This window comes from Culicoides brevitarsis, chromosome 2 (genome assembly GCF_036172545.1).
Source record: "Culicoides brevitarsis isolate CSIRO-B50_1 chromosome 2, AGI_CSIRO_Cbre_v1, whole genome shotgun sequence".
Classification (NCBI taxonomy): Eukaryota; Metazoa; Arthropoda; class Insecta; order Diptera; family Ceratopogonidae; genus Culicoides; species Culicoides brevitarsis.
In genome coordinates this window covers 41,353,173-41,380,117 of record NC_087086.1, presented here as the reverse complement: position 1 = coordinate 41,380,117, position 26,945 = coordinate 41,353,173, and the positions used below count along the sequence as shown (strand labels likewise).

At 31.5% G+C, this 26,945-nt stretch overlaps 5 protein-coding genes and 1 long non-coding RNA gene across 6 annotated transcripts; 2 read left to right on the top strand and 4 right to left on the bottom strand.

Annotated features, from left to right (window-relative positions):
* Positions 1 to 981: 981 nt before the first annotated feature.
* On the bottom strand, positions 982 to 7,813 carry LOC134829170 (sodium-dependent serotonin transporter). The gene is made up of 9 exons (XM_063842166.1): positions 7,760 to 7,813; positions 6,643 to 7,089; positions 6,226 to 6,505; positions 3,958 to 4,098; positions 3,820 to 3,898; positions 3,308 to 3,760; positions 3,106 to 3,254; positions 2,662 to 2,807; positions 982 to 1,434 (listed from the first exon to the last, which is right to left on the bottom strand). Exons 2-9 carry the CDS (start codon positions 6,871 to 6,873, stop codon positions 982 to 984), a joined length of 1,932 nt encoding a protein of 643 aa, XP_063698236.1. The 5' UTR covers positions 6,874 to 7,089; positions 7,760 to 7,813.
* A 1,918-nt stretch (positions 7,814 to 9,731) lies between these two features.
* On the bottom strand, positions 9,732 to 14,520 carry LOC134828353 (cold shock domain-containing protein E1). The gene is made up of 7 exons (XM_063841296.1): positions 14,009 to 14,520; positions 11,831 to 13,947; positions 11,216 to 11,399; positions 10,907 to 11,148; positions 10,676 to 10,852; positions 10,423 to 10,612; positions 9,732 to 10,365 (listed from the first exon to the last, which is right to left on the bottom strand). Exons 1-7 carry the CDS (start codon positions 14,043 to 14,045, stop codon positions 10,349 to 10,351), a joined length of 2,964 nt encoding a protein of 987 aa, XP_063697366.1. The 5' UTR covers positions 14,046 to 14,520; the 3' UTR covers positions 9,732 to 10,348.
* Positions 14,521 to 15,835: 1,315 nt separating this feature from the next.
* LOC134831840 (uncharacterized) lies at positions 15,836 to 17,976 on the bottom strand. The gene is made up of 3 exons (XR_010162025.1): positions 17,942 to 17,976; positions 17,158 to 17,666; positions 15,836 to 16,352 (listed from the first exon to the last, which is right to left on the bottom strand). It is a non-coding gene; the product is annotated as an uncharacterized LOC134831840 (long non-coding RNA).
* Positions 17,977 to 19,782: 1,806 nt separating this feature from the next.
* LOC134830926 (U3 small nucleolar ribonucleoprotein protein IMP3) lies at positions 19,783 to 20,586 on the top strand. The gene is made up of 3 exons (XM_063844543.1): positions 19,783 to 19,964; positions 20,030 to 20,049; positions 20,109 to 20,586. The coding sequence occupies exons 1-3, from the start codon at positions 19,848 to 19,850 to the stop codon at positions 20,515 to 20,517; spliced, it is 546 nt and encodes a 181-aa protein (XP_063700613.1). The 5' UTR covers positions 19,783 to 19,847; the 3' UTR covers positions 20,518 to 20,586.
* Positions 20,526 to 24,546, bottom strand: LOC134830925 (zinc finger protein on ecdysone puffs-like). The gene is made up of 8 exons (XM_063844542.1): positions 24,409 to 24,546; positions 23,926 to 24,272; positions 23,785 to 23,853; positions 23,024 to 23,376; positions 22,537 to 22,945; positions 21,348 to 21,780; positions 20,873 to 21,293; positions 20,526 to 20,820 (listed from the first exon to the last, which is right to left on the bottom strand). The coding sequence occupies exons 2-8, from the start codon at positions 24,235 to 24,237 to the stop codon at positions 20,721 to 20,723; spliced, it is 2,097 nt and encodes a 698-aa protein (XP_063700612.1). The 5' UTR covers positions 24,238 to 24,272; positions 24,409 to 24,546; the 3' UTR covers positions 20,526 to 20,720.
* A 35-nt stretch (positions 24,547 to 24,581) lies between these two features.
* LOC134830083 (aspartate--tRNA ligase, cytoplasmic) lies at positions 24,582 to 26,923 on the top strand. Its single transcript, XM_063843448.1, has 4 exons — positions 24,582 to 24,685; positions 25,074 to 26,434; positions 26,494 to 26,605; positions 26,665 to 26,923. Exons 2-4 carry the CDS (start codon positions 25,109 to 25,111, stop codon positions 26,826 to 26,828), a joined length of 1,602 nt encoding a protein of 533 aa, XP_063699518.1. The 5' UTR covers positions 24,582 to 24,685; positions 25,074 to 25,108; the 3' UTR covers positions 26,829 to 26,923.
* Positions 26,924 to 26,945: the final 22 nt, after the last annotated feature.

The following is a 26,945-nucleotide window of genomic DNA, read 5'->3' as shown; positions in this document are numbered from 1 at the left end:
CTTTTTTTTATTATTATCAAGCGAAACTTACCTGAATTTCTGAAAAAGTAAGTTTTAATATTAAAAACTAACATTAACGTTAACTAAAGCGTTTAAATTTATTTCCCTTTTAACTTTTATGTTCATTAACAATCATTAAAAAAAAAATTTATAACAAATTTTAAATTAAAAAATTTTTTACACAATTTCGTACAAAGCAAAAATGGCTGTTTGTATCACTTTGTACGAAATTTTCAAATAATTCTGTCATTTTTTTCGAAAAATTATTTTAAATTTTACACATTATTATTTTACTTTGTTGTTAGTATGCAAAAATACTTTTTTTTCGTATTTGATTTTTTTTTAGATTCTATCACTTTTTCTACAGAGCTTTGCAAGAATTTATTCACATTCAACACTTTTTGAACATTTTTTTAAATATTTCACAACGACAGACTTCACAACAATTTACGTAAAAATACTTAATTCTATTTTTTCAACATCTTTCGAAGAGAATTTCGAAAATTTTTGATGAAATTTAAAATGGCTGACGTTTCATCAAGAATTTGAATTTTCTTCAAAGAACAAATTTTTTTTGATGTATCCTCAAAAAAAGTTTTTTTTCTCAGCAGATCAAATTAATGGCTGTAAATTTGATCTGTTTCATGAGAAAAAAATTTAAACTAACCATTCGGTTGCAAAAGACAAGCAACGAGGTCGATCACGACAATTGCTATTATGATAGTAGTACAAACATTTACAGCTAAAATCTCGCTTAATCCTAATAGTACTTGTTGCAGAGTTATTTGTACCACACAATTTTCGGTGAAAGGGGTTGTAATAAGTTGCTGGCGACGCGCTGCTCGCATTTAGCGTGGATGACGTGAACGAGGAACACATGCAATTGTAGCGCGGCGAAAAGCTCACACGTTTCATTTGAAGCGCATTTTCGTCAATATTATTATTATTAAAACTATTCGTCACGGAAGTCGTCAAATTAGGTCAAACTGCTGTACTTCCATCCATTTGATACTGATTCGGCACGGGACTTATTACCAAATCCGGTTTGAACGTTTGTCGCAAACGATGTCGACATCCGCCGGGACTTCGCAGGAATTTGTAAATCATGTAGCCCGGAATGCACAAAACGCTCGAAAGAGTCAACATCCATCCAACGGTGCTGCTCCATTCGGGATATTCGTATTCTTCGCCGAGCATCTCTTCGTAACCGAGCACGGAGAAAATTAAAATTACGAAGAGGAAGGTTGGACTGACATATTTCCAACATAATCGCCAAAAGAGGGAAGGTTTCTCGCCTAACATTTGCTCGATGTCGGCGGAAAAGTTATCGACGCCATAATACCAAAAAACTCCCGCAGCTTCGACAAAAACGACAAAGAGAATTGCTAATCCGGGCCCGTAAACGTTCAGGAAATTCACTAAATATACCCCGCCCTGAAAGAAAAAAAATAATATTTATTGACACATTCGAAAATTTGAATATTTTTCGAAATTCGAAAGTTTGAATTTGTTTTCGAAATTCGAAAATTTATGTTTAGTTTTTTTTTGACAATTTTAAATAATTTTTAAAATATAAAATTTTTTAAACATTCGAAAATTAAAATTTTTTTTTTTCAAAAAATATTTTTTTTTTTTTTAATTTTTCGAAAGTTCGTAATTTCTTGAACAAAACTTTAAACTATCGAATTATTTTCATTAAGTAAGAATTTAAATTTTTATAAGATTTTCGAAAATTTGTAATTTTTTTCGATATTCGAAGATTTTTATATTTTTTTCGAAATTCGAAAATTCATAAATCAAATATTATTTAAAGAAAAATGAAAGAAATTCTTCAAAAGAAGAAAAGTTTAAATCAACAAAGAATTAAATTAAAAAGTTGTGTGTAAAGTAAAAAGTGAAGAGAAGAGAAAACTTCTTCAAAATCACATGAACGTCTTTAAAAAGATAGTTTTTGTCGTTAAAGTGAAAGAACAAGAAGATAGAAAGCACATAAAAGACGTTTGTATAAACAGAACATCAAGTTGATCAGTCGTCAATTCAATCCATTAACGAAGAAATGGATTTTTCGTGTAACGCTCGTGCTACAGGAAAAACGTGAAATCCGACGTTTTCACATAATTTCGACTTTTGAGGGTTTTTTTACCTCCCAAAATTCATTAAACATCAAGAAATCCAAGATTTTCTTAATAAAAAGGCAAAAATTGCTCTTAATGACTGAATAAAAATTATTTTTCGAAAAGAATTCTTGATTTAATCAATTTTCTGCATTTTCTCCCCTTTTTTAGTAGAAGAAGAAGAAGCAACAGTTAAAGCATGTTTGTTCACTATCTCTCCTCTTTTATTGCAAGAAATAAAAATCTGTGGTAAAAGTAGGTAATAGGCGATAACTTGCTCACTCATTGTTTTAAATACCTCGCCAATTCATAAATAATTCATGTTCGGGCGGTAAAATTTATTCGAACATTATACAGACACGAGTCGTCTTGTCGTTTCTGCTTCTTGTCCGTTTTTTCACTTAAATTACGAAAAGCAGGGCAATAAACATGAAAAACTAACAAAATGGAGTGTGAAATTTAATCTTAATGGTTCTCTTCGCTCTGCTTCGGTAATGAAAACAACAATTTCGATTTGCTTTAACTGTGATTGAATTTAGGTACTTACGTAGGTCATTGTTGGTAAAGCACACAAATAAATACCACATAAGACGAAAAAGACAAATATCTCACGATGTCGTCCAATAACTCGAGGATATTCATCTGCAATTCCCGTAATCATCGCCTCGAGCCCGCCAAATGTACTATCGAGTCCTATGAAAGAGTAAACAACGCATTAATTTGCGGTTATTTTCGATAGAAAGCAAACTTGTAACTTTTTTGTATGAACTTAAGGGTCTTAAGTCATGTTAAGTTGCTTTAAGTCAATGAATTATCAAATTTTTTACTAAAATTCATTCAAAATATTTAAAAAAAATTTTTTTTTTATATAAATCTTGAACAAATTTCAGTAAAAAACTCAGTAATTCATTGACTTAACAAAACTTAACATGACTTAAGATCCTTAAGTTCATACGAAAAAGTTACATGTTTGCCCATTTATGCAACGTACCTAAAGTTATTAACATAATGAAGAAGATTATGGACCAAAATACACTTCCCGTCATCATGCTAATGGCTTCTGGATACACAATGAACACTAATCCGGGACCTTCGAGCCCAACTTTATCGATTGTTGTTTTTTGCACGTGCGCCATATAACTAAAAAATTGAAAATTTATCAAAATCTCATTAAAAATTTGAAAAATTCTTACCCTAACACACTGAAAATTACAAATCCAGCTAAAAAGCTCGTCAAACAATTAATCGAACTCGTTATCAGCGCATCACGATAGCAGTTGTTATTGAATTTATTATAACTTGAAAGCGCAAGTAACGTTCCAAAGCCCGGTCCGAGCGAAAAGAAAATTTGACTTGCAGCATCTATCCAAACTCTCGTGTTCTTCAATTTGTGCCATTGAGGCGTTAAATAGTACATGATGCCATCTCCAGATCCCGGAAGAGTAACGCCTCGCCCGAGAAGGATAATCAGCACGATATACGGCATAATTGCTGTGAACCAAACAGCTTTTCCGGAGCTCTTGACGCCTTTCCAAAGCGAAAAATAGACGAGAATGAAGACGCCGAAGACACAAAGAGCGAGCTCAGGTTTTATCGGGCCCATGTAGTTAAGCCCATCGGATTTGTATTGCTCGAGAACTTTGCGCCTGAAGATTTTTAGAGGTAAAAAATAAATTTTTATGTGAAAAATTGATGAAAAACTTACTCAAAGAACTCCTTTGCAGGACTCGATGTATTTGTGATGTTGGTTGCATTATTAATTGAATACACGGGGGAACACGCATCTGTATAAAAAGCGTTTTTCCGATAAATTAAAACGTTTAGAGAGTGAAAATCGACGTACCTGTATTCCATTCATTGCCGCATTTGGTCCACGGTAGCTCAGTAGTGAAGGAAGCGTAGAGATAATAAACTGCCCATCCAATAATCGTGTTGTAATACATGCCCATATAGATGTCAATTATACAAATTGCAATTCCAACACCTGAGAACACACGAGAAATGGTAAAAATTCGAATAAATTGTTAGTTTTGTTAAGTGCTGAAAGAATCAATGTCGTTTAAAGCAGAAATTATTCAAGAAAATTTTCAAAAAAATTTTTTTTTTTTTAAGATGAAAAACATTGTTCAGGGTAAGTTTCATGAAAAGGCGATTTACGAAAAGAAAAAAATTTTTTTTTTTTGATGAAAAACATTGTTCAGGGTAAGTTTTCATGAAAATCGCCTAAAGATGAAAATGTTTGACCATAAATGGACATTCAACATTTTTCCTCTGCCATTGACAGCTTTTTACTACTTTTGAACTAATCTTCGTACTATCATCACGAAAACAGACAAAAATTTATGCTGGTTGTTGATGATTAAAGAGCTATTTAAATGATTTGTGGCAAAGCAAACTGATTGAAAATCCTCCCAAAAGACAAGAAAATGGAAAAAAGAAGAAATCAAACCGCATTCAAAGCTATTTAAATGTCGTCGTCGATGATCAAAGGGATTAATTTCCATTAAACAAACAATATTTAAGCGGAAAAAAAGTTTTTATAAAAATTTTTTATAAAAAAAACTCAAAAGGAATCGAAAGAAAATTTAAATGTGGACCAAATCAAAGCAAGCTTTCAACATCGGTAAACAACATTTTATAATTTTTCTCCGAGACGATATCAATTCGCGTGTCTCCTTCGATTCCCGAACGTGCTTTATTGCCTTCATTGCAACCGAACGGCACACTTTTTATCTGTATCATCGTGATTTTTATCGCTTTTTCTTCAAGTCTTCAAGAGACTGACACACATATTAAGTGAATTGTCGTCTTCGGGAGGAAACTAAACTTTTCATGGGAAAATTTTAACAATTTCGTAAGATGCACATCGTTACCTGTTGCTCCGTGTGTGTTATAAGAGAGCAATTTTGTTTCGTAATTACATGGAAAGCCACTAATTTAATGGATATTTTACGTGTATCGGTATCAAAAACCAATCAAAATGTTGAATTTGTTCTTCCAAGCAATTTAATAAGGTGTCAAAAGCACATAAATTGCGAAAGATTTTTCAAGGGACTTTGAGGTAAGCAAAATTAAGTGAAAAAGGAACTCTACATTTGAAACAGAAGAGATTGTAAAAAGAAGTACAGGGCGTTCATTAAAAATTTTTGTCATCATTAAGGTAAGTTAATTTTTTTTATTAATTTTTTTTTCAACAAAACTAAATTTTTCAGGAAATTTTTTTTCTTTATGAGTGAAGGTTGAAAAATTATTTTGGATGGTTTATAACGATATTTCATATTAATTTTAAAAAAAGCGTTATAGAACTCATAACGTTTTTTAGTTTTTATTCGAAAAAGCGTTATGAAGCAAATGTTATCAAAAATTATTTAAGAAAGGACTTAATATTTACTTCCATCTATAAAATTTATCAAATTAAGGACAAATTTTTTTTTTAAATTTGTTTTTTAATTTTTTCACAATATCAAGAAAATTAAAAATTTTTTGTTGAACACCCTGTACTTTTGTTTGCACAAGATGAAAAGTGCGTTCATCGCAAATAAGTAAATTGAGTTACAAGTTTTTATTAAACAACAATACGGTAAATATTAAATAAATCAAAAAGGCGTCAAGTTTATCCTTTTTTCATCATCCATAAGTCTGTGTAAATTTTACGGTTTTTTCATTCATTCGAAAGACAATCTCAGACAGCAAAGTTACACACATTTTATCATCGCATGAATAGCGCAAATCATTTTTCACAGAAGCAGCAAAGCAACAAGCGAACAAACAACACGACAACATTAAATTGAGTCAACTAACTGTGTCTCCCCTTTTATTCTATTTTTTAAAACGTTTGACAAAAAAAGTTTCTTTTTTCCACGTGCGGAGAAAAATTCAGACAAACTTCGTCTTGAATTAATCTCTAAATCAATTATTTTTGAGATTAATTGTACATGAAGCGCTTTAAAAAGGCGGTTAACATGTGACATGAGGGAAACCCGCATAATGACACGAATTTATGCAAAATCATCTTCCATCAACAAACAAACAAACCAAGCACAAAAGAAATTGAATTTAGGTCATCGAATGTGACTTGTTGAATTTTCTCGACCTTGACAATTTTCCTTACCTTTGAGTGCGGGACAAATGCGTTTCCAGATACTGAGACATCCGCAACGATGAAATTGTCCGAGAGCAAGTTCCATGTAGAAAAGCGGAAGACCTCCGAGCAACAACATGATGCAATACGGGATTAAAAAGGCTCCTCCGCCATTTTGGTAGCAAATGTAGGGAAATCTCCAAACGTTTCCGAGATCGACAGCGAATCCGATAACGGCGAGTAAGAATTCCGCCTTTTGGCTCCATGTTTCGCGAGTACGTTGATTCGAAAGAGATACAATCAAAACTTTCTGTCGAGGAAAAAAAATTGAAAAAGAAAAAAATTAAGAAAAAAGAAATTAAAAAGAATTCGAGTGTAATTTCCTGTCGTGCATCTGTCGTTACATCAAGAAAAACGTAAAATTAAAAAAAATGGACAAAAACTCACCTCTTTATTGCTACTTGCGGAAGTTTTATGCTTTGGTTGCAACGGATCATTTTCCCTCGACTGACTTTGACTTTCGTCGTCGGCGCCCGAATCATTGTTTTCCGGTTCAGCGAGATGTTGACTTCCGACGTTGCTTGACACATTTCGCTGATACAGCGTCCAATCCGCCGTTTTTCCATTATTTTCCGTTGTGCTCTTCGTCGTTGTCGTCTCTTGGTCATTACATGACATAGCGCGCTATTGCGGGCTCGCCGCCTCGTCGCCCAAATCTCACAATAATCGACGTTATAATCGTAATTCGCTGCTCCGAGCAATCATTTAATGCATTCGAATGTTTTTTTGTGATTTTTTTTTCTTTAAAATTTTTTAATTCGCACGGGACAACAACAACATTTGACGACTTTTCCCATATTTGATTCACGGATGATGGAAAAATGCCATGAAGTGCTAAAAAATCGAAGAAATTAATTGAAATTCATTAGTTTTCATCATTTTTCTAACAAAAACTATAAAAATCATTTTTTCACTCTTCATAAATTTTTTTTATTTCAACACAATTAACACTCAACGCGACACTTGGAAATGTTTTTTCGCTTAATTGTCGTTTTTTTTCACACATGACACTATTAGGACTTGTTTTCCAACAACAAAAAAGCTTTAATAATAAAATCGAAGCAATGTCACTGCTTCGTTAGCGTCACGTTAACGATATAATCATTAAAAGTTATTAAAAATGTTTTTCCACAGATAAAAACCTTTCCGCATCAAGGATTAAAGATAAAAAAAAACATTGGAAAAAAACGACGAGCGATTAAAATTGATTTTCTTTGATAACTCGGGAAAGATTAGCGTCAAAGGTCAGTTTAAAGGGAAAAAAATTAATAACATGACTTTTTTTTCTCTAAATTGACATGTTATACCTTCTCGATGAATAGATAAAAAAAATCACTTTTTATTACTTTCAATTGAATGAACCTTTTAAGGGAGTTTTTTATGATTGATTTTTTGATCGGATTTTATCCCCTTATCATAATTTATTAAAAAAAATATAAAATTTTTTTCTAAGTCCAAAAATCACTTTTTCACAAATTTTTTTTTAAATTATTTTTTTTTTCACCTTTTTCACTTTTTCTCTCCTTTTCTTCTTTTTTTCAGCCGATGAGGCTGACTCCTGAGCACCGACTGAGCCAAAAATCTGCAGAGCATCGCTTAAATAACGAAATTTTCGCCGTAGACGATCGTACAGATGTGATACAAATTTTCATTTCGCATCGGTCGAAAAGTACCGATATGCAACAGTCTGTTGATGAACGATTTCTACGCAGGCTTTACTTTTCCGGAGTGTTTGTACTATCATTTCTACAACTGAATAGTAGTACTACGTCTCGATTTGATTGTCTCTGGAGTGTGAAAAAGTTTGTTTGCAAACACATTTCGTTTTGTGCAGTCAATTTGTTGCATTGATGATGAGAAGCAGAATGAAAATTGGGAGCAAAGTTGATGTATTGATGATGAAAATTGAAAAACAACGTGGTTAAGTTGAAAAATTTAAAATATTCTTCGTAAAAAATCTAAAAAAAATTATTTTTGTTAAATTTTGAAGATTTGAAGCTTTTTATGAAATTCATTTAAGAAAAAATGTCTGAAATTTCAACAATTATTGAATAATTTCAGGAAAAATGTTAATTAATGTAGCTCACTTATGTTAAAAATTATTTTAATTTTCTCTTTTAGATACATATTTCCGAAAAATTGGTTTTCATTGAAGATTTTTTCATCAAAAATCAACTAAAATCCTTTCAAAATACCACATTTTTAGGTTTTGAAGTTCAATAACGGTAGAAACATCATCCTCGTCTCTGATTGGTTGAAATTTAAAAGTTGTCGGCCAATCATTGAACATTAGGTGCAAACTTCACACTCTTCAATATTTCACTGACTATCTCACAAATGTGCAATTTTCGATATTTTCTTCAAAAATCATTAAACAAGCCTTTTGAAGATCTGAAAAAGTGTAAAATATAGGAAATTTTGATTTTTTTTTTAATTTCAAAGGATTTCAAAAAAAATCATCAAAAGCTGAAAATTAATTCCAATTAATCCAAACCAAGCATTTAACTTTAAAAAAATTAATTTTTTTTAAATTTTTTTTTTAATTTTTATTTTTTATTATTTTTTTTTATTTTTTATTATTTTTTTTTTTTTATTTTTATTATTTTTTTTTTTTAAATACTTACCAAAAACACTCAAAAATTAAGCCTTTCTTCTGTTAATTTTGAATCAAAACTTCTTCCAAACTTTCTTTTTATAGTTCCATTTTTTATTATTTTTTGTTTCTTTTTTTCTTTCATTTTTTTTCTTGTTTAGTATAGTAGTTTAGTAGTTCATTGTTGTTTTCTTTTATAATTTATTATCAGATTTGCTTCATTTTTACGTCTATTTTTATTTTTTTTTATATTTGAAAGAACTTATGTATGTAAAAAAACTGAGAGGATCATTGCGGTGTATGTGTAAATAGTTTGTAAAATATTCATGACATGAGAAAATAAGAAGGAAAGACTTTGAAAAATTTAAGGGCGGAAAAAATCGTGTTTATATATTTTTTAATATTAATTAATTTTAATCATAAATTGTTTTTTTTTGTTAAAATCTACTAAAAAAAGGCTTTTTTGAACTTAAAATTCCGAGTTATCTCCTGTTTTATTACTTTAATGACTATTTTTTTATATTCTGGGCTGATGTCTGTAAATAAATCCATCACTTGTGTTGTTTTTTGTTCAATCACTCTCTCATCTTCTTTTCTTTTCTTTTGAATGTCACAAATTTTTCAGAACATTATTTTTTTTTGCTTGTGTAACTTACTCTATGTATTTTTTTTTTGTTTCATTTTTTATTATTTTTCTTTTCACTTTTTTTGTATTTTTTAAATATTTTTTTATTTTTTTTATAATTTTTTATTTTTTTTTTTGTTTGATAGTTTTTAATTCTTTAATATTGTGTACGTACGGTTATTTCATATTTTTTTTTGTTTTTATTAAAGAGCGATTTAATGTTTTTTTTTAATATTAAATATTTTTTTTGTTGCTTTCTTTAAATAAATTTAAGGTCAATCAATAATATTTATAATTTTTTGGTTTACGTTGAGGGTATTTTAGTTGCTTGATTTTTTTCTTATATTTTTTTTTTCTTATAACACAAAAAGTTTCATTTCATTCATAATAAAAAAAAATTAAATTATATAGATTTTTTAAACTAATTTTTTTTTAATATAACATAATTAATATTAAATTTATAAAATAATAAAAAAGCGATTTTTGTTACTTTTCATTTTTTTTTTTCATTCAAATGTTTACTTTTTAATCCTAATAGTAGGTTTGTAGTTAATAACTTGCATTGCAGACGTCTTGCGTTTGTTTTTTCTCTGAATACAGACACTTTGAATATGCTTGTAATTGTAATAATGATAATTAATTATAATAATAGTGTTTGTTTTATTAATGATGAGAGTACATAATTGTATTAATAAAGGGAGAGGAGGTCAAAAATTGTTTTTTTTTCATTTCACATTTAGAACAGTAGTAGATATTTTTAATAAATATTTTTTTTTGTAAGAAACAGGTTTTCTTGTTCATCATGTGGATGCTTTGTAAATTTTTATGTGATTCGTATATTTTATCAATGCAGTGAAAGACATTTTTAGCTCTGTTTAAGCTATAAATGCACCTAAAAGTAAAAGAAAAATTGATTTTCCTGAAATTTTTTGCGAAAAAAATGACTTACCAACTGGGCGTGGTGTACGAAAGTTGCTGTGAAATCCCTTTGAGCCATCAGGTCCTTTTGGAGAGCGTAAAACAGTGACACGAGGAACACTTTCGTCAACGGAGTTCAACTTCAAGCGTGACAAGAGACGTTCAGGGCGACTTCCATCGGCAATTTTGACGACAGTGCATGCAGAGTTTTTGCCATTGCGCTAAAATTTGACAAAATTTTCATTAAAATATTTTTTTTGAGGAATTTTTTGAAAATTTCTTACCTGATTGGTGACAATTGAGAATTCAACGACGTCACCGGGACATAAAATAGTCGAACTCTGCACTTCTGACATATGGAAGAAGAGTTTTTTGCCCTCCTCGACTTCGTAATCCAAAAAGCCAAATTGTCCCTTGATCGAATCGACACTTGAACGGTTCTTTTGACGAACAGCTTCGACCTGAAATTCAAAATTAATATGCTTTCTCTTAAAATTCGATGAAAAAAATCTTACTTGACGTGCACGATCGAGTTGATCCAAACGAAAAGTGACAACGTCATCCTTTTGCAACAAATCACGCTTGTTTTTGACACTCGTGATGCCAAATTCGTGCACAGATCCATTTGTTCCGTCATCATTTTTCATCTGAATCAATCCACAGTATTCAGGTTGATCGGGATTTATGCAACGAATTGGGCGAACGACGACGCCATTGTACAATTTGTCGAAGTTTATCATGGGTTGAGGGATTGAATCTGTTAAAAAAATGTTTTTTAAGTATAATTTTTCGATTTTTGATGAAATGAGGGATAAAAAACTTACTTGCTGGAATAACTTTGACATTTTCAGCGGGAATGCAGTTGCCTGCGTTCAAACCGTTACGAGCAGAGAGCGTATATTCAACTTCTTGACCAAGTTCCAAAGTTGTTGGATTCCCAATGAAGTTGCTAAAGTGAAAGAAAACTTCTTGATCGTGTTTGGTTGTTTCGATGAAACCAAAGTTTTCCTGAAAAAATAAATTTTGTTAGTTTTTTTTATATAAATTAAATTATTTTTCAGAAATATTTCAAGAAAAAAAATTTTGAACTTTTTTAAATTTTAAAAAATATTTTTTTAAAGGAAAATTGTATATATTTTTTTAAATTTCACGAAAATTAAAATTTTAAAATTTTGTTTAAGAAAATAATTTTTATAAAGAGTTTTCAGAATAAAAAAATATTAAATTTTATTTAAATTATATTTTAAAAAAAATTCAATAAATTAATAAAATAATTTAAAAATTGTTAAAAAAAAATTAAAGAAAATGAAATTTTTAAGAGTTTTCATGAAAAATAAAAATTAAATTTGTGAAATTTTAAAAAATATTTTTTTTTAAGATTTTTAAGATTTTTTTGTTCAAGTAAATTTTTTTTTTAATAAAAGTCAAAATGAACGTACCTTCAACACAGCGATGAATCCATATTGCACTTTTCCGGGCGAGGATTTGGCATGGGGCTCGCTGTTGGAGCGATAATAACTGTCGTTGAGTCCCGCAATGCCATTTTGCGAATCAGATAACGACACATCGCCGCCGCTCAAACGCTGCTGTTGCTGCATGAGCTCCGCGACACTTGCCGGATACGATTGTACGCGTGACAAAGGCAGTTGTTGTTGCATCGCGTCATGATTCATGAATATTTCTACCACATTGATCGCAATCAATTCTTTGTTTCGCTTAACCTGATAAATATCGAAGCGCACATTATCGCCTACTCTTGGTGGTTTCTCGCAGTCTTTGAGGAAATACATTATAGTCTTCTTGTTATTGCCTTGAATATAGCTAATGACACCGCCATCCGTGCGTTCTTGCGTTTTGACGGGACTTTTGGGCGCTTCGCGTGTAATGACGCCTTCCAAGCCGCTCTCGACCAAGGTTTCGAATTGCACGGTGCCAACTGGCAAGTGTTTAATACGTATCGCAGTGTAACGAGTATTCGGATAGCTCGAAGCTGGATCCTGAACAACGGTGAATTCAACTTCGTCGCCAACACAAATCTCACGACTAGTATCCAATACTTCGGTAAAGTGAAAGAAGAGTCTGACACTCCGTTCGACGCAACGTACAAACCCAAAACCTTCCTTCAGGGAAGCAACAACGCCTTGTTCGCGTTTCTCCCCTGACACATTGAACGAATCATCGAGCAAGGAAATCGCCGTTGCACGTTGCAATTGATCTCTGCGGTCAGTAGCCAAATAAAATTGAACCCAATCGCCATGACGCAACGTAAAATCTCCTTTTTGATCTTTATCGCCGAAGGGGACTTCAACTTCCGAATGATCAACTTGATTGCGATAACGAATGCGACCTGGCAAGGGATCTGTCGACGGTTGACGTTGAGCTGTTGTCGAATTTGGCGGTGTGCGATCCAAAGGTTTCAATACCTGCCCGCGATAGATTTGAGTTCCAACATCTTCGAAGATCACGGATCCGGGCGCAAGACGAGAAATGTTACAAGCAACTTCCTTTCCGTTACGCGTTTGAATTGTAAATTCGACATCGTCGCCGGGGCGTAACTCGATATTGCCTTCAGCTTCGGAAAAATGGAAAAAAATCTCCTTTACGACATCCGCACGTTCAATAAAGCCGAAAGATTCCTTCATGGAGCACACAACGCCGCGATATTTCACCGGATGTGCCGGATTTTCTAAACGAATGTGACAAGCGCCCAAATTGCCGCGATTATTTGTCGCAATTTGGAAACTAACTTTGTCGCCGGCATGCAACGTGACATTTCCCTCGACGTCGTCTTTGGTGTATGGCAGGAAAAAGCATTCACCGCGATTCTCGTAACTAATACGTCCTGTCGTGTCACTCGATACATTCGCATTATTCGAGTTGCAATTCGCATCAGTTTTCAACTCAGTCGTAACAGTTCCCGTAACACGTTCTTCCGACAAAACGACTTCCGGAGCGATTTTCGTTACTTGACTTGCAATTGGTTTTCCCGTACGACGATCATAGGTCATCTCAAATTCAACGGGATCTCCAATTTTCAAGTGCTCGATATTTCCTCCGAATTGCGAGAAATGGAAGAAAAGCCTTGCTTGACGTTCGCAACATTGAATAAACCCATAAGAGTGCAAAAGTTTCTCAATTATGCCTGTTTCACGGATTCCTTGACTCAAATCCGGGTTATTTCCCGGCGGATTGTTGCCCGTTGCGTTATTCGGATGACCTCCAGATGACATCCCGTTGTTGCCTCCAAACATGTTCAAGCGATTACTTCCTCCGCCGCCGCCTCCCATACTCGAGTTGCTCATCCCGTTCGAAAGGGAGTCCATTGAGAACATATTCGACGAGGAATTGTTGCTCGAACCTCCAATGGAATCAAGCGAAAAGGTCCCAATTGGGGGAAATGCGTTGTTCGCACCCGTAATTGGGCGACTTGTAGAAGAATTTTGTCCCAAACCGAGAGACGAGTTGCTTCCCAAACCGCTTCCGCCGAAATACATATCGTTATTGCTCGGGCGATACTCGGAGATGTCGAATACGGACTCAGCTGCTGATGAAAAAACTAAAAAAAAAATTTAAAAAAATTAGAAATTAAAAAAATTTGAAGAAAAATTGAAATTTACCGTCATTGATGGTACGATAGGCTTTAGTATGATCCATTTTTACTCCAAAAATGCCTCTTTCTCGTTCAAATTCGCTTTTTTACTTCTTTTTTTTTAAATTAATCGTAACACTAATTTTCTTTTTTTTTAGTACTATTTTTTTTTGTTAAACAAATGGTTAGTTCAGTTTCAGACTTAAGAAAATATCACTCAAACTTCTGTTTTAAATTTATTGTTTTCGTTAATTTTTTTTTTATCTTAATGACTGACTCGCTCCGTTGAAATAAATATTGATACTCGTTTGCAGGTAAATTTAAAAATATTTTTAATACTTGGATTGTCTTTGTTTTAGTTTTTAAAGTTTTCTTCTTGCAAATCAATTACAATCAATGTTCGTAGAAATATTCGAAATTTTATTTCTTTTTTTTCACTATTTTCACTGTCATTGACAGTGCATTCACTGGGCTTACTTTTTTAATTTTTTTTTATTTCGTTATGATTCAACTACACGTCTAATTTCCTTTTATTTTCTAATTTTTTTTTAATTATTTTTTAGTTTAAAAAAAATCTTGGTGAGAAATAACACGACATACAAACATCAAAAATAATTAACGAATGTTTGTCATTTAAAAAAAATTGTCTTTTTGATCACTTAAAATTTTCTTCTTTTGGTTTTGTTGCTAATATTTTTTATATAGTAAAGATATTTTTTGTTTAAATTTATAATAAATTGTGATTCAATCACAAAAAATTCAGCAGGTTCTCCAAATTTCAATAGGATTAGTAGTAAAAAAAATGTGGTAAAATCTGAAATGAGAAACAATTTTTTAAAATAATTTTTAATTTGATAAATTTAAATTTATACTAATTAAATTAATTTTTGAAAAATTCTAATTTAATTTGATTTTAATTTTAATTAAATTATTTCTAATTTTTAATTAATTTTAATTTAAAAAGTTAACTTTGATTTAATTAAAATTTAATTTAATTTAATCTTTGAGTTTACTTTAGTTATTTTTTTTTAAATTAAGAAAAAATTATTTTTATATTAATTAAATATTAATTAATTTTGTATAAATCAAAATTATTAAAATAAAAAAGAAAATAAATATAATAAAATTTTTTTTAAGATAAAATAAAGTTAATAATTTTTTTAAATTCAATTATTTAATTTTTTTAATAAAATTAGAATTTAAAAATTAAAATAAAAATTCTTACCTAAAGTAGTTTTGTTTGTTTTTTTTTTAATTAAATAAATCGAGTAGAAGTGATAGACACTAAAAAGCTAATTATTATTATTATATTTATAAAGTTTTGTTTTAATTTCAATAATTTGTCTAAACTTGTAATGTTTTCGAGTTTTTTTCATTCATTCATTTAAATTGTTTTAAACTTGTTACTTTTATTTATTTAAATATTTTTTATAAATTTTTTTTTGTTTCACCTAATAATTTCTTTTATCACTTTGCATTTAAAAAGTCTTTTTAAAGTTGATGATGATTTTTTTTGTTTGTTTGTTTGTTTGATGAACGATGAACTTTTGGGAGAATATGTGTTGTGTATGTTTATTATTATTTTTTTTGTGATATCTTTGATGATGCACTTGAAGCTTTTTTTACGCGAATGTTTTTTTTTTATAAAGAATAATAATAATTAATAAATGTTAACATAAAATAACTTTTTTTGCTTTTTTCTAGTTTTTTTTTATATAATAGTATGCTTGTATATTATTATATCGAATAATAATTATATATTTTAATTCATGAACATACACATTTTTATATCACAGATTTTTTTAAATATTTTTTTCCTTCTGTTTCACGTTTTTTTTTGTTTATTTATTTATTATTATTTTGTTTCACTTCGTTCTATTTTTATAAATATTTTAATTCACATCATTCTCACATCATTTCACTTTTAGTGTTCAAGTTTGTTTTTTTTTTTTAAGGTTTAGTACCCGATATTTTTTGTTTAATTGTCTCTTTGTACTTTAAAGTTTAGCGTGTGTGTGTGTGTTTGTTGTGACTAATAAACGTTGTGTCGTCCCTGTTGCAGGTGACCGCTATTTATTTTACTTATTTATTAATAATTTTTTTTTTATATTTTATTATTACTCAATTTCCAGTCCTTTTGGTTTCATTTGTTTTACTTATTAAATATTCTAATAAAAGTATTAATAATATAATATATAGTATATATTGGTTGCTGATGTTCAGTTTTTTTTTTCTTAAATCTTTTCTTTTCTTCTACGGTGCACAATTTTATTACTTTTCTGTTAATTATTTATTTTGTTTACGTTCTTTGTTCAATCAGTATAAATGCTGTAACTGCGTTGATCAAGATGAATTTTCCAATAAATGATAATCTACAAAAGAAAAAAAATAATTAACAAGGCGTCTCCATCAAAGTAAAAAAAAAACAACAAAGAAGGATAGAATTTCGTAATATTGTCGTTCATATTGTATTTCACACTTCCATATCAGTAATTTGTGTGCGTGTAGTACAGAAAATTACATTTAGACACAGTCTGTGAATGCGAAAAATGTGAAAAGTCGTCGTTGGGGGAAATGTCGAAGAAGGAAATTGTATTGAACTTTTATTTTTTTCCTTAAAATATTAAAAATTTTTATCAGAACTTTAGATTTTTATCGAGTTTTTAACTTTTGAGATATAAAATATTAAAATTTTGTCTATAATTTAAAGATTTTAATCTATAATGTTACTATTTTGATCCAAAACTCTTAAATTTTAATTTAAAAATTTTTTTTGTCACTTATGATTTTAAAGCACTTAAATTTTTTCATATTTTATCCAAAAACTGTTCACTTAAGATAAAATTTATCTTGAATTTTCAATTTTTTGTTAAAATTCTAATCAAAAATATAAATTTTTATCAAAAAATTTAAAATTTTGATAAGAAAATTGATATTTTTCAAAAGCTTCAGGAAATTTTTCGACAGACAGACATTTTCCGCATATCTCATGTATGAAATTTTCCTCCATACGACACTAAAAATAAATAACAACAACGATACGCGATCGATGTGTGCTATAGAACTCGCGTCTCTCACACTACACGTCTACTACTATTGCATCACATTTAATTTTCGAGTTAGATAGAGGTACACATATTGTCGCGTCGTCGTTGCATTCATTGGCTATATACTCACATTTTGTATGATGAAAGAAAAATTATAGGATGATGATGATGAAAAACTGAAAAACTATACTTTTGGTGGTTGTTTGTTGTTGTTGCCAACTTCTTCGTCGTTCTTTGTCGAATTAATTTTCTGTTTTTGTCTTTTTGTTCCCGTGTGTTGTTTGATTGTTGTTCCGTGGTTTGCTCTCTTTGTGAAAAAAAAATTGCGACTCGTCGAGTCGTCGTTCCGCGGAGAGATCTCGCGCCTCCTCGGATGCTCGTTTTTGCTTGTTGTGTTGCTTCTTTGATGATTTCCTTGTGTGTACGGGCGAAAAATGGGGGGAAGCGATGAAGCTCCTTCGTTTCCAAATGTGACTTTTTTGAAAATGAAAAAAATGATAAAAATCCTCCTTTTTTGTAACTTTTTTTTTGTTGTGTATGTGTGTGTTTTGTTGTCTTAAATGTGTGGCACAATTTTGTTTTATATTATTATTATTAATTAATATGTTATTATTATGGTAAATAGAAGAGTTACACAAGCTGCAACGAGAAAAAAGATGAAATTTTCATTAAAAAAACTTTCGGAAAATTATTTATTATCTGAGGCGTCGACCAATCACAGCGCAGATTTTCGACGTATGCAATCAATGGCCGATATTGACAAATTTTTCCGAGCCAGATTTCGCGTGTGATTTCACGCGCTGTCTCGAAAAAGTTGTTAAATTCGATGCCGCTGTGCTTCCGTCGTATTTTCGCGTAATTTTCGCCCGTTTTTGAAGAGATTTAATGTGAAAATTTTACAAAAATATACGCACCAAATAACAAACGCGTATATCAGCCGTAGCAGTAGTGCTATGTGTGTGTGAGTTAGCCCAATGCGACGCACACTTGCATCGCTTTTTGACAGAGACACGTGTTCGTTGGGCAAATTTCAAGAGTTCATGTGAAAAGTCGCACATATGCACTTTTTGTATTAAAAAAATTAAAAATTTTAGAAAATAAAAATACAAAATAAGAAACTCAAAAAAAAAGTAAATTTACGAAAAATCTTGACATTCAATTTTTTTCATATATGAACCTTAAAAAAATTTTGAATTTTTTTTTTCAAACTTGAAAAATTTGAACATGTTCTATACAAATATCATTCAAAATATTTTTACGTATTTTGTTCAGTTTAATTTTTTGATCGATTTCAAGAAATAAATTGATTCAAAATGATAAAATGAACCTTTCTGTTAAATTTTTATCGATTTTGGATATCTATTTAGAGCAAGATTTGACAAAAATGGCTTTGACACAGTTTTTGACACAGTTTTGCTCTTGATTTAGTTTTCAAAACAAAACTATGTCAAAGAAAAATTTTTTTTTCAGTTTCAATTTTTTGGCAGGTTTGAGTTATAAAATGATAAATTAGAGCCCTCTGACAAATTTCTATTCATTTGGAGCAAGATTTGACAAAAAATAGCTTTGACACAGTTTTTTTGCTCTTGATTTAGTTTTTAAAACAAAACTATGTCAAAGAAAATTTTTTTTTCAATTTCAATTTTTTTGCAGTTTTGAGTTGTAAAATGATTAAAAATGATAAATTAGAGCCCTCTGACAAATTTCTATTCATTTGGAGCAAGATTTGACAAAAATAGCTTTGACACAGTTTTTGACACAGTTTTTTTGCTCTTGATTTAGTTTTTAAAACAAAACTATGTCAAAGAAAAATTTTTTTTTCAGTTTCAATTTTTTGGCAGTTTTGAGTTATAAAATGATTAAAAATGATAAATTAGAGCCCTCTGACAAATTTCTATTCATTTGGAGCAAGATTTGACAAAAATAGCTTTGACACAGTTTTTGACACAGTTTTTTTGCTCTTGATTTAGTTTTTAAAACAAAACTATGTCAAAGAAAAATTTTTTTTTCAGTTTCAATTTTTTGGCAGTTTTGAGTTATAAAATGATTAAAAATGATAAACTAGAGCTCTCTGATAAATTTTTATCCATTTGGAGCAAGATTTGACAAAAATAGCTTTGACACAGTTTTTGACACAGTTTTTTTGCTCTTGATTTAGTTTTTAAAACAAAACTATGTCAAAGAAAATTTTTTTTTCAGTTTCAATTTTTTGGCAGTTTTGAGTTATAAAATGATTAAAAATGATAAATTAGAGCCCTCTGATAAATTTTTATCCATTCGGAGCAAGATTTGACAAAAATTGCTTTGACACAGTTTTTGATATAGTTTTGCTTATCTTATTTTCTCAATTTTCGAACAAATCAAATTTTTCACGATTCTTCCTCATGCTGAATTTAATCGTGATAAATTTTGCAAGTCAATTTTTTAGCAATTTTAAGCTTGAAACTGAATAAAAAGTCATTCTGAAGATGATTTCCATTCATATTTTCCATGTTTTTGGAAATTTTGTAACTTTCGTTCTGGATGTCAGAGTTAAGCAAAAGATATTCATAATTTTTCAAGAAATTAAAAAATAAAATCATTTTCAAAAAAAAATTGACAGTTATTTTTATGATATTAATTTTATCATTTTATCAATTTATTTATCAATTTATTTAAAAAAAAAAAACTAAAAAAAATTAAAATTTCTGATTTTTAAAAATTGCATATATGCGATTTAACACATTTGCTCTTCCAATGGCGTTTTATCATTTTCATACGACTCACAAATTTCATTAATCGTAAACAAAAACACGCTGTTCTTGGATTTTCTCTCATAAAATGGTTCGAAAACTAAAATTTCATGAGCAAAAGTTGCTCAAAAAGGTCGATTTCATCAATTGGAAATGCGATAACAACTTACACGAAGTAAAAGTGCTTAAAAAGTTCAATATTCAGTTATTTTATCAATTTATCAATTTATTTTTCAATTTATTTAAAAAAAAAACTAAAAAAAAAATTAGAAACGTGATGACTATACAACGTGAGTTTTTGTTCTTTTTTCATCCAAACTTTGTCTGAAAATAAAATTTTTTATTGCAGTTACAACAAAATCTCCCGTGAAATCCGTGATATAGCAACAAAAATCAGCCAAGTCGATGCCAAAGATTCTTTTCGCACGGAAGTTAGTGCCGAACTTTTGGAAAAACTTTACGTGTTAGGCTTGATACCTACAAAATGGGATCTCGAAAATGCTTCAAAGATTTCGGCGAGTGCTTTTTGTCGCAGACGCTTGCCTGTTGTAATGGTTCGTAACAAAATGGCTCAAAATTTGACGGATGCCACAAAATTAGTTGAACAAGGACATGTGAGAGTTGGAGCTGATGTCGTCAAAGATCCAGCTTTTTTGATTTCGCGAACACTTGAGGATTTCGTAACGTGGGTTGATAGCTCGAAAATTCGGAAACACGTCTTGGAGTACAATGACATGCGAGATGACTTTGAAATGTAGAGTTTTTAGTGTTATTTCTTTTATTATTAGGATTACTTAATACATAATAAAGGTTTTTTTTGTAATATACGTTTAGTATAAGGATCGCCTGGCAAATTTTGGACGAAAAATCGATCAAATGTCGTGAAAGTGTTATTTTATGAGACAAATCCTGAGAGAAAAAATCGAAATTTTGTGACATTTGATCGATTTTGTAGAGAAATTTAAGCTGTTACGGCTTCATCTTCCTCCGCAGCTGCAAAGGAATCGTCTTTTTCCTTCTTTATTGAGATATCGAGAGTATCCCCGTTGTCAGTAGTCGAGCTAAAAAATTTTTAAAAGTTAAAAATTATCAAAAATGACTTTGAAAAGTTACCTTTCATTCAAATTTTCGTCATTTCCTGTCTCAGAACTGTCTTTTTGAGTACCTTCATCTGTTTTCATTTCTACATCTTCTTCTTTTTCCTCATGAGTTCCATTTTCTTTTGCTTTTTTAGCGGCTTCTTCAGCTTCTCGCTTCGCTTTACGTTTTTCAGTTCGTTCTCTCTGTTGCGCACTCAATACTAAATGATCCTTGTATCGAATGTAGTTGCGCAAATGAGATCTCATCGCGCAATGACGACTCAAAGTTCGTTCCTGATCCTTCGTTTGATGACTGAGGTACTGATGACACAATTCGCACCAACTTACTTGCACTTGTTTAATGTGTTCAGCGCCGACATTCACGTCAGAAGGCTCTTCATCGCCGCTTTCATGATCATTTTCTGTCGTTTGGGATTCCAACATTCCATTTTCATCTAAAAAAAAATTTTTTTTAATAAAAGTTTTGAAAATTTTCATAAAATTTTTACCATCGCCATCGATTTCTCCAACCTCATCCACTGTCGTGAAGTTATCGAGATCCAATTCGGTTTCCTCGTCTTCAGGCATCTTTCCGCTCTTGTCTAAATTTGCTTTGTTGCGTAAATGTAACATCGACGAACGGTGAATCTCGTATGCCATGAAGCCTTTGTAGCTTATTTTACAAACAGCGCAATAGGGCAGCAAAAATTTTCGGATGCTTTGATGGTCTTCCGATTGTTGATGCTCTTCCTTCGTCTGTTTGTAGAACAAGCGACAAAGTTGACAGTGCTTTGAACGGGCATCTTTGTCGACAGATTCGTCAGCTTCCTTTTGGGCATTTCGTTGTTCCATTCGCATGCGATTGAGAATTGCTTGTTGTTTAATCGAGATTTTACGCATGGCTTGTTGATGTAAGATGCCATCCAAATGTACTTTGTATTCCTGAAATATGAAAATTTTTTGATAAAAATAATTTTTTTTAAATTTTGGAAAATTTTTTGCATATCAAAAATATTTTTTTTCACAAATCAATTTTTACAAACAAAAAAAAAAAAATAAAAAAAAAATTAAAAAATTGATTTTCAAAAGTAAATTTTAAAAACATTATTTTTGTAACTAATCATTTGAAACTATAAAAAAATTTACAAAATAAAAAAAAAAAACAAAAATTTAATGATTTTTATCTGAAATCAATTTTTAAGAATTTCGTTATGACTTTTGAATTTTAAAATATTAATTTTTGTAAAAAAAAAAAATTAAAAATTATCTAAATTTCTTCAAAAACTTTACAAATTGTATTTTTTTATTTTATTGGTTTGATGAAAATGTAATTTTATATTTTTGTATATTAAAAAATATTTTTTTTTTCGAACCAAAAATATTTAAAAATTTAATTTTCTCAAAATTAAATTTAAAAAAATTAATTAAAAAAATTTAATTAAAAATTTAGAAAATAAAAAAAATAATTCAAAATTAAAAAAAAATAAATTTAATTAAAAATATTAATTTTGTCATGTAAAAAAAACTTAAAAAAATAAAAAAAAATTGAAATCAATTTTTACGAATTTTTTGGCTTTCGAAATTTAAAATTTTAATTTTGAGAAAAATAAATAAAAATATTTTTTTTGGTTTGATGAAAATTTAATATTATGAATTATTTTTTTTTGATGCAAAATAAAAAAAAATTAAAAAACTTACCATCGGCGTTTGGCATTTGGATTTGCAATGCACACAAGTCAAATTGAGAGCGACGCGTTTCGACTCTGATGATTTTGTGGATGTATCGAGCTCTGATTTTTCGCTCTCTTTTCGTTCCTTCTTCACAGTTACCGCAGTTGAAGTTTTCTTCTTCGTTGCGTCATCGCCCGAACCATGTAACGCTTCTTCTGCCTTTTTCGCTGCCATTTCTTCCTCATGAATCTGTTTCTCGTCGTCGTCCCACATTTCGTCAGCTGTATCCTTATCCTTCGACTCCGATTGCTTCTTGCTACGAGAATCGACACTCGAGCTCTTATTCCCTCCCGATGTCGACGACGATGTCAACTTGGCTCTCTTGATCGCTCGCAATTTGGCGAGTTTCGTGACACGTTGCCTGTTCAATGCGGCGCTGTTTGCAAAAAGTTTTATTTTTTGTTTCTCTCTTTGATTTTTTTTTTAATATTTTTTTTCTAAAAAACAAGTTTACCTCCGTAACTTTGCCATCTTAATGCGCTTATTGATAACTTCGCGTGCCCGATCGGGTCTTGAATGCTTCTCCGCGAGACGTTTGTGAACGAGAGACACTTTTGAATCGCGTCGCATGTTGTCGCTACTGTTGTTGCGCCCCAAAAGGGTACGTCGACCAAGGCGATCTCTCATTCCGCCGCGTCTCGGGAAGTTTTTGGGCGGCGGCATTTTGTCGCGATCACTATTTCCCGACGACGACGATCGATTGCGATGGTATTGTCCGCTGCTTGAACTGTTTCGATCGCTTGAGTGATGCGTGCCTCGTCTGTCGTTGCCAAAGTTTCGTCTATCGAGACCTCGACGACGGAAATCCTGCATTTTTTTGGGAAAATCATCAATTTTCAAGTTTTATTTTGATTTTTGGGTGTTAGATAAAATTACAACTTTTTGCAAGCAGCAGATTTCGGATACAGAACTGACTTTTTTTGGCGACAAATTCTTATCACATTATCAAACTTTTAGTCAAACACCTACTCATTTGGTGATTTTTTCATTTCTCTTCACAATTCGAAATAATAAATCTCATTCTACTTTTTATCACATAAATTTTTATCATTTTGCGGATCATTTTTCATGTCGGATGTTATATTTTGGGTTGAAATATGTGGAAAAATAAAATAATATGTTACTACTGTGCTAAAAAATGCTTCCAAAAGTCCCAGATTTGCCTATTTCATGAAAAAAAGTTGCCTGAAAAACACAAAATCGCACAAAAATTACCTTTTGATCGTTTCTATCGCGCCCAAATTTGTTGAAATTGTCACGTCGTCTTGGCGATTGATCATTATTCTAAAGCAAAAACATCAAAAATTATAATTAGCGAAAGTTTTCAAACGCCCGCGATGTTTTTTCAAAACTTACTCTGTCATTAAACTTGCGTCGATTCATTCCTCGACTGTTTCCGCTGCTATTCGAGCTAAAACTATCCCGTCTTTCGCGTCGATTGTTATCATACCGCTGTTGCTTGAAATCATCTCCTCCTCGACGCCTATCATCGCTGCCCAATCTTCGACGACTGTCGAAACTATTGTCCCGTGAACGCGAACTATTGTCAGATCTACTGCGAAATCCGCTTGAATCGCGTCGCGAATTGTTGTTGTTACGAAAATTGTTGTTGTTGTAGCTGCCTCGTCGATTTCCCGACGAATTATATCGCCCGCCTCTGTATGACATTTCGCCTTTTTGTTCCAAAAAACCAAAAAATTAATCTAAAATCAATGAAAAATGAAGAAAATTGTGAAAAAAATTAAAAATTGAAAAACAAAATGGAGGCTCGAAGTAATGTGCATTCTTGAATTTGCCTAATTACGGAAGAAATTTCATAAAATTCGAGATTTCACGTACCTCTTGTCATTAAATGAGTTGTTGAAATGTCTTTTAATTCTGTTCCGTGCTCTTTCAAAGGGTTTTTAACACAATATTATCCAAAAAAGTGCAAAGAAAAATTGTCCGGTTTCGTTTTTGACACTTCTTTGACAGTTGATACCGTTTTCCGTTCAATATAATTTCCAAAATAGGACAAGTTTTCGCTTGAAAACAGTACAAGACTCGTAATTGAAAGCGAGTTCCCGATTTTAAGTGAAATTTCACAGGAAATTCGAGGATTATCAATTAATTTAAGGTAATTTTCGTACATTTTGTGTATTAAAATCTTATTTTAGTTGAAAAATTGTCAAAACTCGATGGAATTTCGTGCCATATGCGATGAAAAATTTGCCGTGCTGTCACTCTTCACAAGAATTTTTTGGTTTTTTGAATAATTTTGGCGATAAAATGCTTATCAGTTACGTTGTTGACCGAAATTTGATGACTTTTTATGGTTTTGACTGAACAAATACTCGCTACAAGATAATCCGGTTTTGATGATGCAATCGCCGATGTCTTGGAATTCTACTTGTTGAGGTTAATTGTTAATGAGTGATTGCACGGACACGGGTTTTTGCCAATTTTAGAGTATTAGAGTTATTTTTAGATCTAATTTTTGTATTTTTTGCAACACTTACACACAGGTTTCGCGTTGTTGTTGTCGTCTAAGCACAAGGTCATGGTTGCGGATGAAAATAAAGCGCCCGCTGAGGGAGGCACGGAGACCCAAAGTAAGAAAGCTGCGAAGAAACAGGCGAAAGAAGCACAAAAAGCTGCCAAAAAGGAGTCTAAAGCAGCAGCTAATGCCGCAAATGAGCCTCAAGATGACTCTCCGGATGTGTCTGTGGGCAAATATGGCGTTGCAAAGATGATTCAGAGCGACAATTTGCACAAAGAACGCGTTTTCGTGAAAGTAACTGAACTTCAAAAGTACTTAAATAAGGACAACATTTGGGTACGAGGTCGTATTCACACGTCACGATGCAAAGGCAAACAATGTTTCTTGGTTTTGCGTCAACAAAGTGCCACAGTTCAATGTGTCTTGAACGTGAACGAGTCAATTTCCAAACAAATGGTCAAATTTGCCGGCAGCGTTTCGAAAGAGAGCATCATCGATTTGAAAGTGAAAGTTGTGAGTGTGCCAACGAAGGTAGAATTTTGCACAGAAAAGGAAATTGAACTCTTGCCGAGCGAAATTTTCGTTGTTTCGACGGCGAAATCGAGTTTGCCGTTACAAATCGAAGACGCGTCACGTCCCGAAAAGTCAAATGACCCGAATGCTTTGCAAATTCGCGTGAATCAGGACACTCGTTTGGATAATCGTGTCTTGGATTTGCGTACGCCAGCGAATCAAGCGATTTTCCGTTTAGAAGCCGGCGTGTGTAAACTTTTCCGTGACATTCTAACAGCTCGGGGATTCGTTGAGATCCATACTCCGAAAATTATTTCAGCTGCAAGTGAGGGAGGAGCAAATGTCTTTACCGTTAGTTACTTCAAGGACTCTGCTTATTTGGCACAATCGCCTCAATTGTACAAACAAATGGCAATCGCGGGCGATTTCGACAAAGTTTTCACAGTTGGAGCGGTTTTTCGTGCCGAAGATTCGAACACGCATCGTCATTTAACCGAATTTGTGGGTCTCGATTTGGAAATGGCCTTTAAGTATCATTATCATGAAGTGCTCGATACCATCGGAGATACCTTCACGGAGATGTTCAAAGGGTTGCGGGACAATTTCGCGGCGGAAATTAATGCTGTGGGACAACAATTCAACGTTGAACCGTTTAAATTCCTCGAACCTCCATTGAAATTGGAATTCCGTCAAGCAGTGAAGATGTTGAGAGAAGCAGGCGTCGAAATGGGCGATGAAGAAGATTTATCAACCCCGAGCGAAAAGTTGCTTGGAAGATTGGTAAAGGCGAAATACGATACTGACTTTTATATTTTGGATAAATTCCCGCTCGCTGTTCGTCCTTTTTATACGATGCCTGATCCAAATAATCCAGTAAGCTTTAAAAAAAATTAAATTAAAAAAAAAATTATTTAAAAAAAAAATTCTTACAGAAATATTCCAATTCGTACGACATGTTCATGCGAGGCGAGGAAATTCTGTCGGGAGCTCAACGTATTCACGATCCTGATTACTTGACTGAACGCGCGAATCATCATGGAGTTGGTATGTTTTACATGTTTTCACTAAAAAAACATGAAAAAATTTTTTTTTTTAATTTTTAGATACATCGAAAATTGCTGCGTATATCGAAGCCTTCAGATTAGGATGTCCCCCTCATGGAGGCGGCGGAATCGGTTTAGAACGTGTTGTCATGTTGTATCTTGGCTTAGATAACATCCGAAAGACTTCCATGTTCCCACGTGATCCAAAACGTTTGACGCCTTAAAAAGTTTTCCGCACTAAAAAAGACTCAATGGCAAATTGGTTCAAATCAAAGTAATCGTAATAAAATCATTAAATGATAACTTGCTAAAAAACGAAAATTTCAATGAAAAAGTCGATT

Excerpts from the sequence above, each read along its gene's own strand:
- LOC134829170 (XM_063842166.1), bottom strand. The coding sequence starts at position 6,873 with ATGTCATGTAATGACCAAGAGACGACAACGACGAAGAGCACAACGGAA. Across the intron at positions 6,506-6,642 it reads CCGCAAGTAGCAATAAAGAG|AAAGTTTTGATTGTATCTCT; the intron begins GTGAGTTTTTGT and ends TTTCCTCGACAG. Across the intron at positions 2,808-3,105 it reads CATTATGTTAATAACTTTAG|GACTCGATAGTACATTTGGC; the intron begins GTACGTTGCATA and ends ACTCTTTCATAG.
- LOC134830083 (XM_063843448.1), top strand. The coding sequence starts at position 25,109 with ATGGTTGCGGATGAAAATAAAGCGCCCGCTGAGGGAGGCACGGAGACC. Across the intron at positions 26,435-26,493 it reads TGCCTGATCCAAATAATCCA|AAATATTCCAATTCGTACGA; the intron begins GTAAGCTTTAAA and ends AAATTCTTACAG. Across the intron at positions 26,606-26,664 it reads CGCGAATCATCATGGAGTTG|ATACATCGAAAATTGCTGCG; the intron begins GTATGTTTTACA and ends TTTAATTTTTAG.
- LOC134828353 (XM_063841296.1), bottom strand. The coding sequence starts at position 14,045 with ATGGATCATACTAAAGCCTATCGTACCATCAATGACG. Across the intron at positions 11,149-11,215 it reads TGTCAAAGTTATTCCAGCAA|ATTCAATCCCTCAACCCATG; the intron begins GTAAGTTTTTTA and ends TTTTTTTAACAG. Across the intron at positions 10,613-10,675 it reads TCTCAATTGTCACCAATCAG|CGCAATGGCAAAAACTCTGC; the intron begins GTAAGAAATTTT and ends GTCAAATTTTAG.
- LOC134830925 (XM_063844542.1), bottom strand. The coding sequence starts at position 24,237 with ATGTCATACAGAGGCGGGCGATATAATTCGTCGGGAAATCGACGAGGC. Across the intron at positions 21,781-22,536 it reads CCAAATGCCAAACGCCGATG|GAATACAAAGTACATTTGGA; the intron begins GTAAGTTTTTTA and ends TTCATATTTCAG. Across the intron at positions 21,294-21,347 it reads TGGAGAAATCGATGGCGATG|ATGAAAATGGAATGTTGGAA; the intron begins GTAAAAATTTTA and ends ATTTTTTTTTAG.
- LOC134830926 (XM_063844543.1), top strand. The coding sequence starts at position 19,848 with ATGGTTCGAAAACTAAAATTTCATGAGCAAAAGTTGCTCAAAAAGGTC. Across the intron at positions 19,965-20,029 it reads TTAAAAAGTTCAATATTCAG|AAACGTGATGACTATACAAC; the intron begins TTATTTTATCAA and ends AAAAAAAATTAG. Across the intron at positions 20,050-20,108 it reads AAACGTGATGACTATACAAC|TTACAACAAAATCTCCCGTG; the intron begins GTGAGTTTTTGT and ends TTTTTATTGCAG.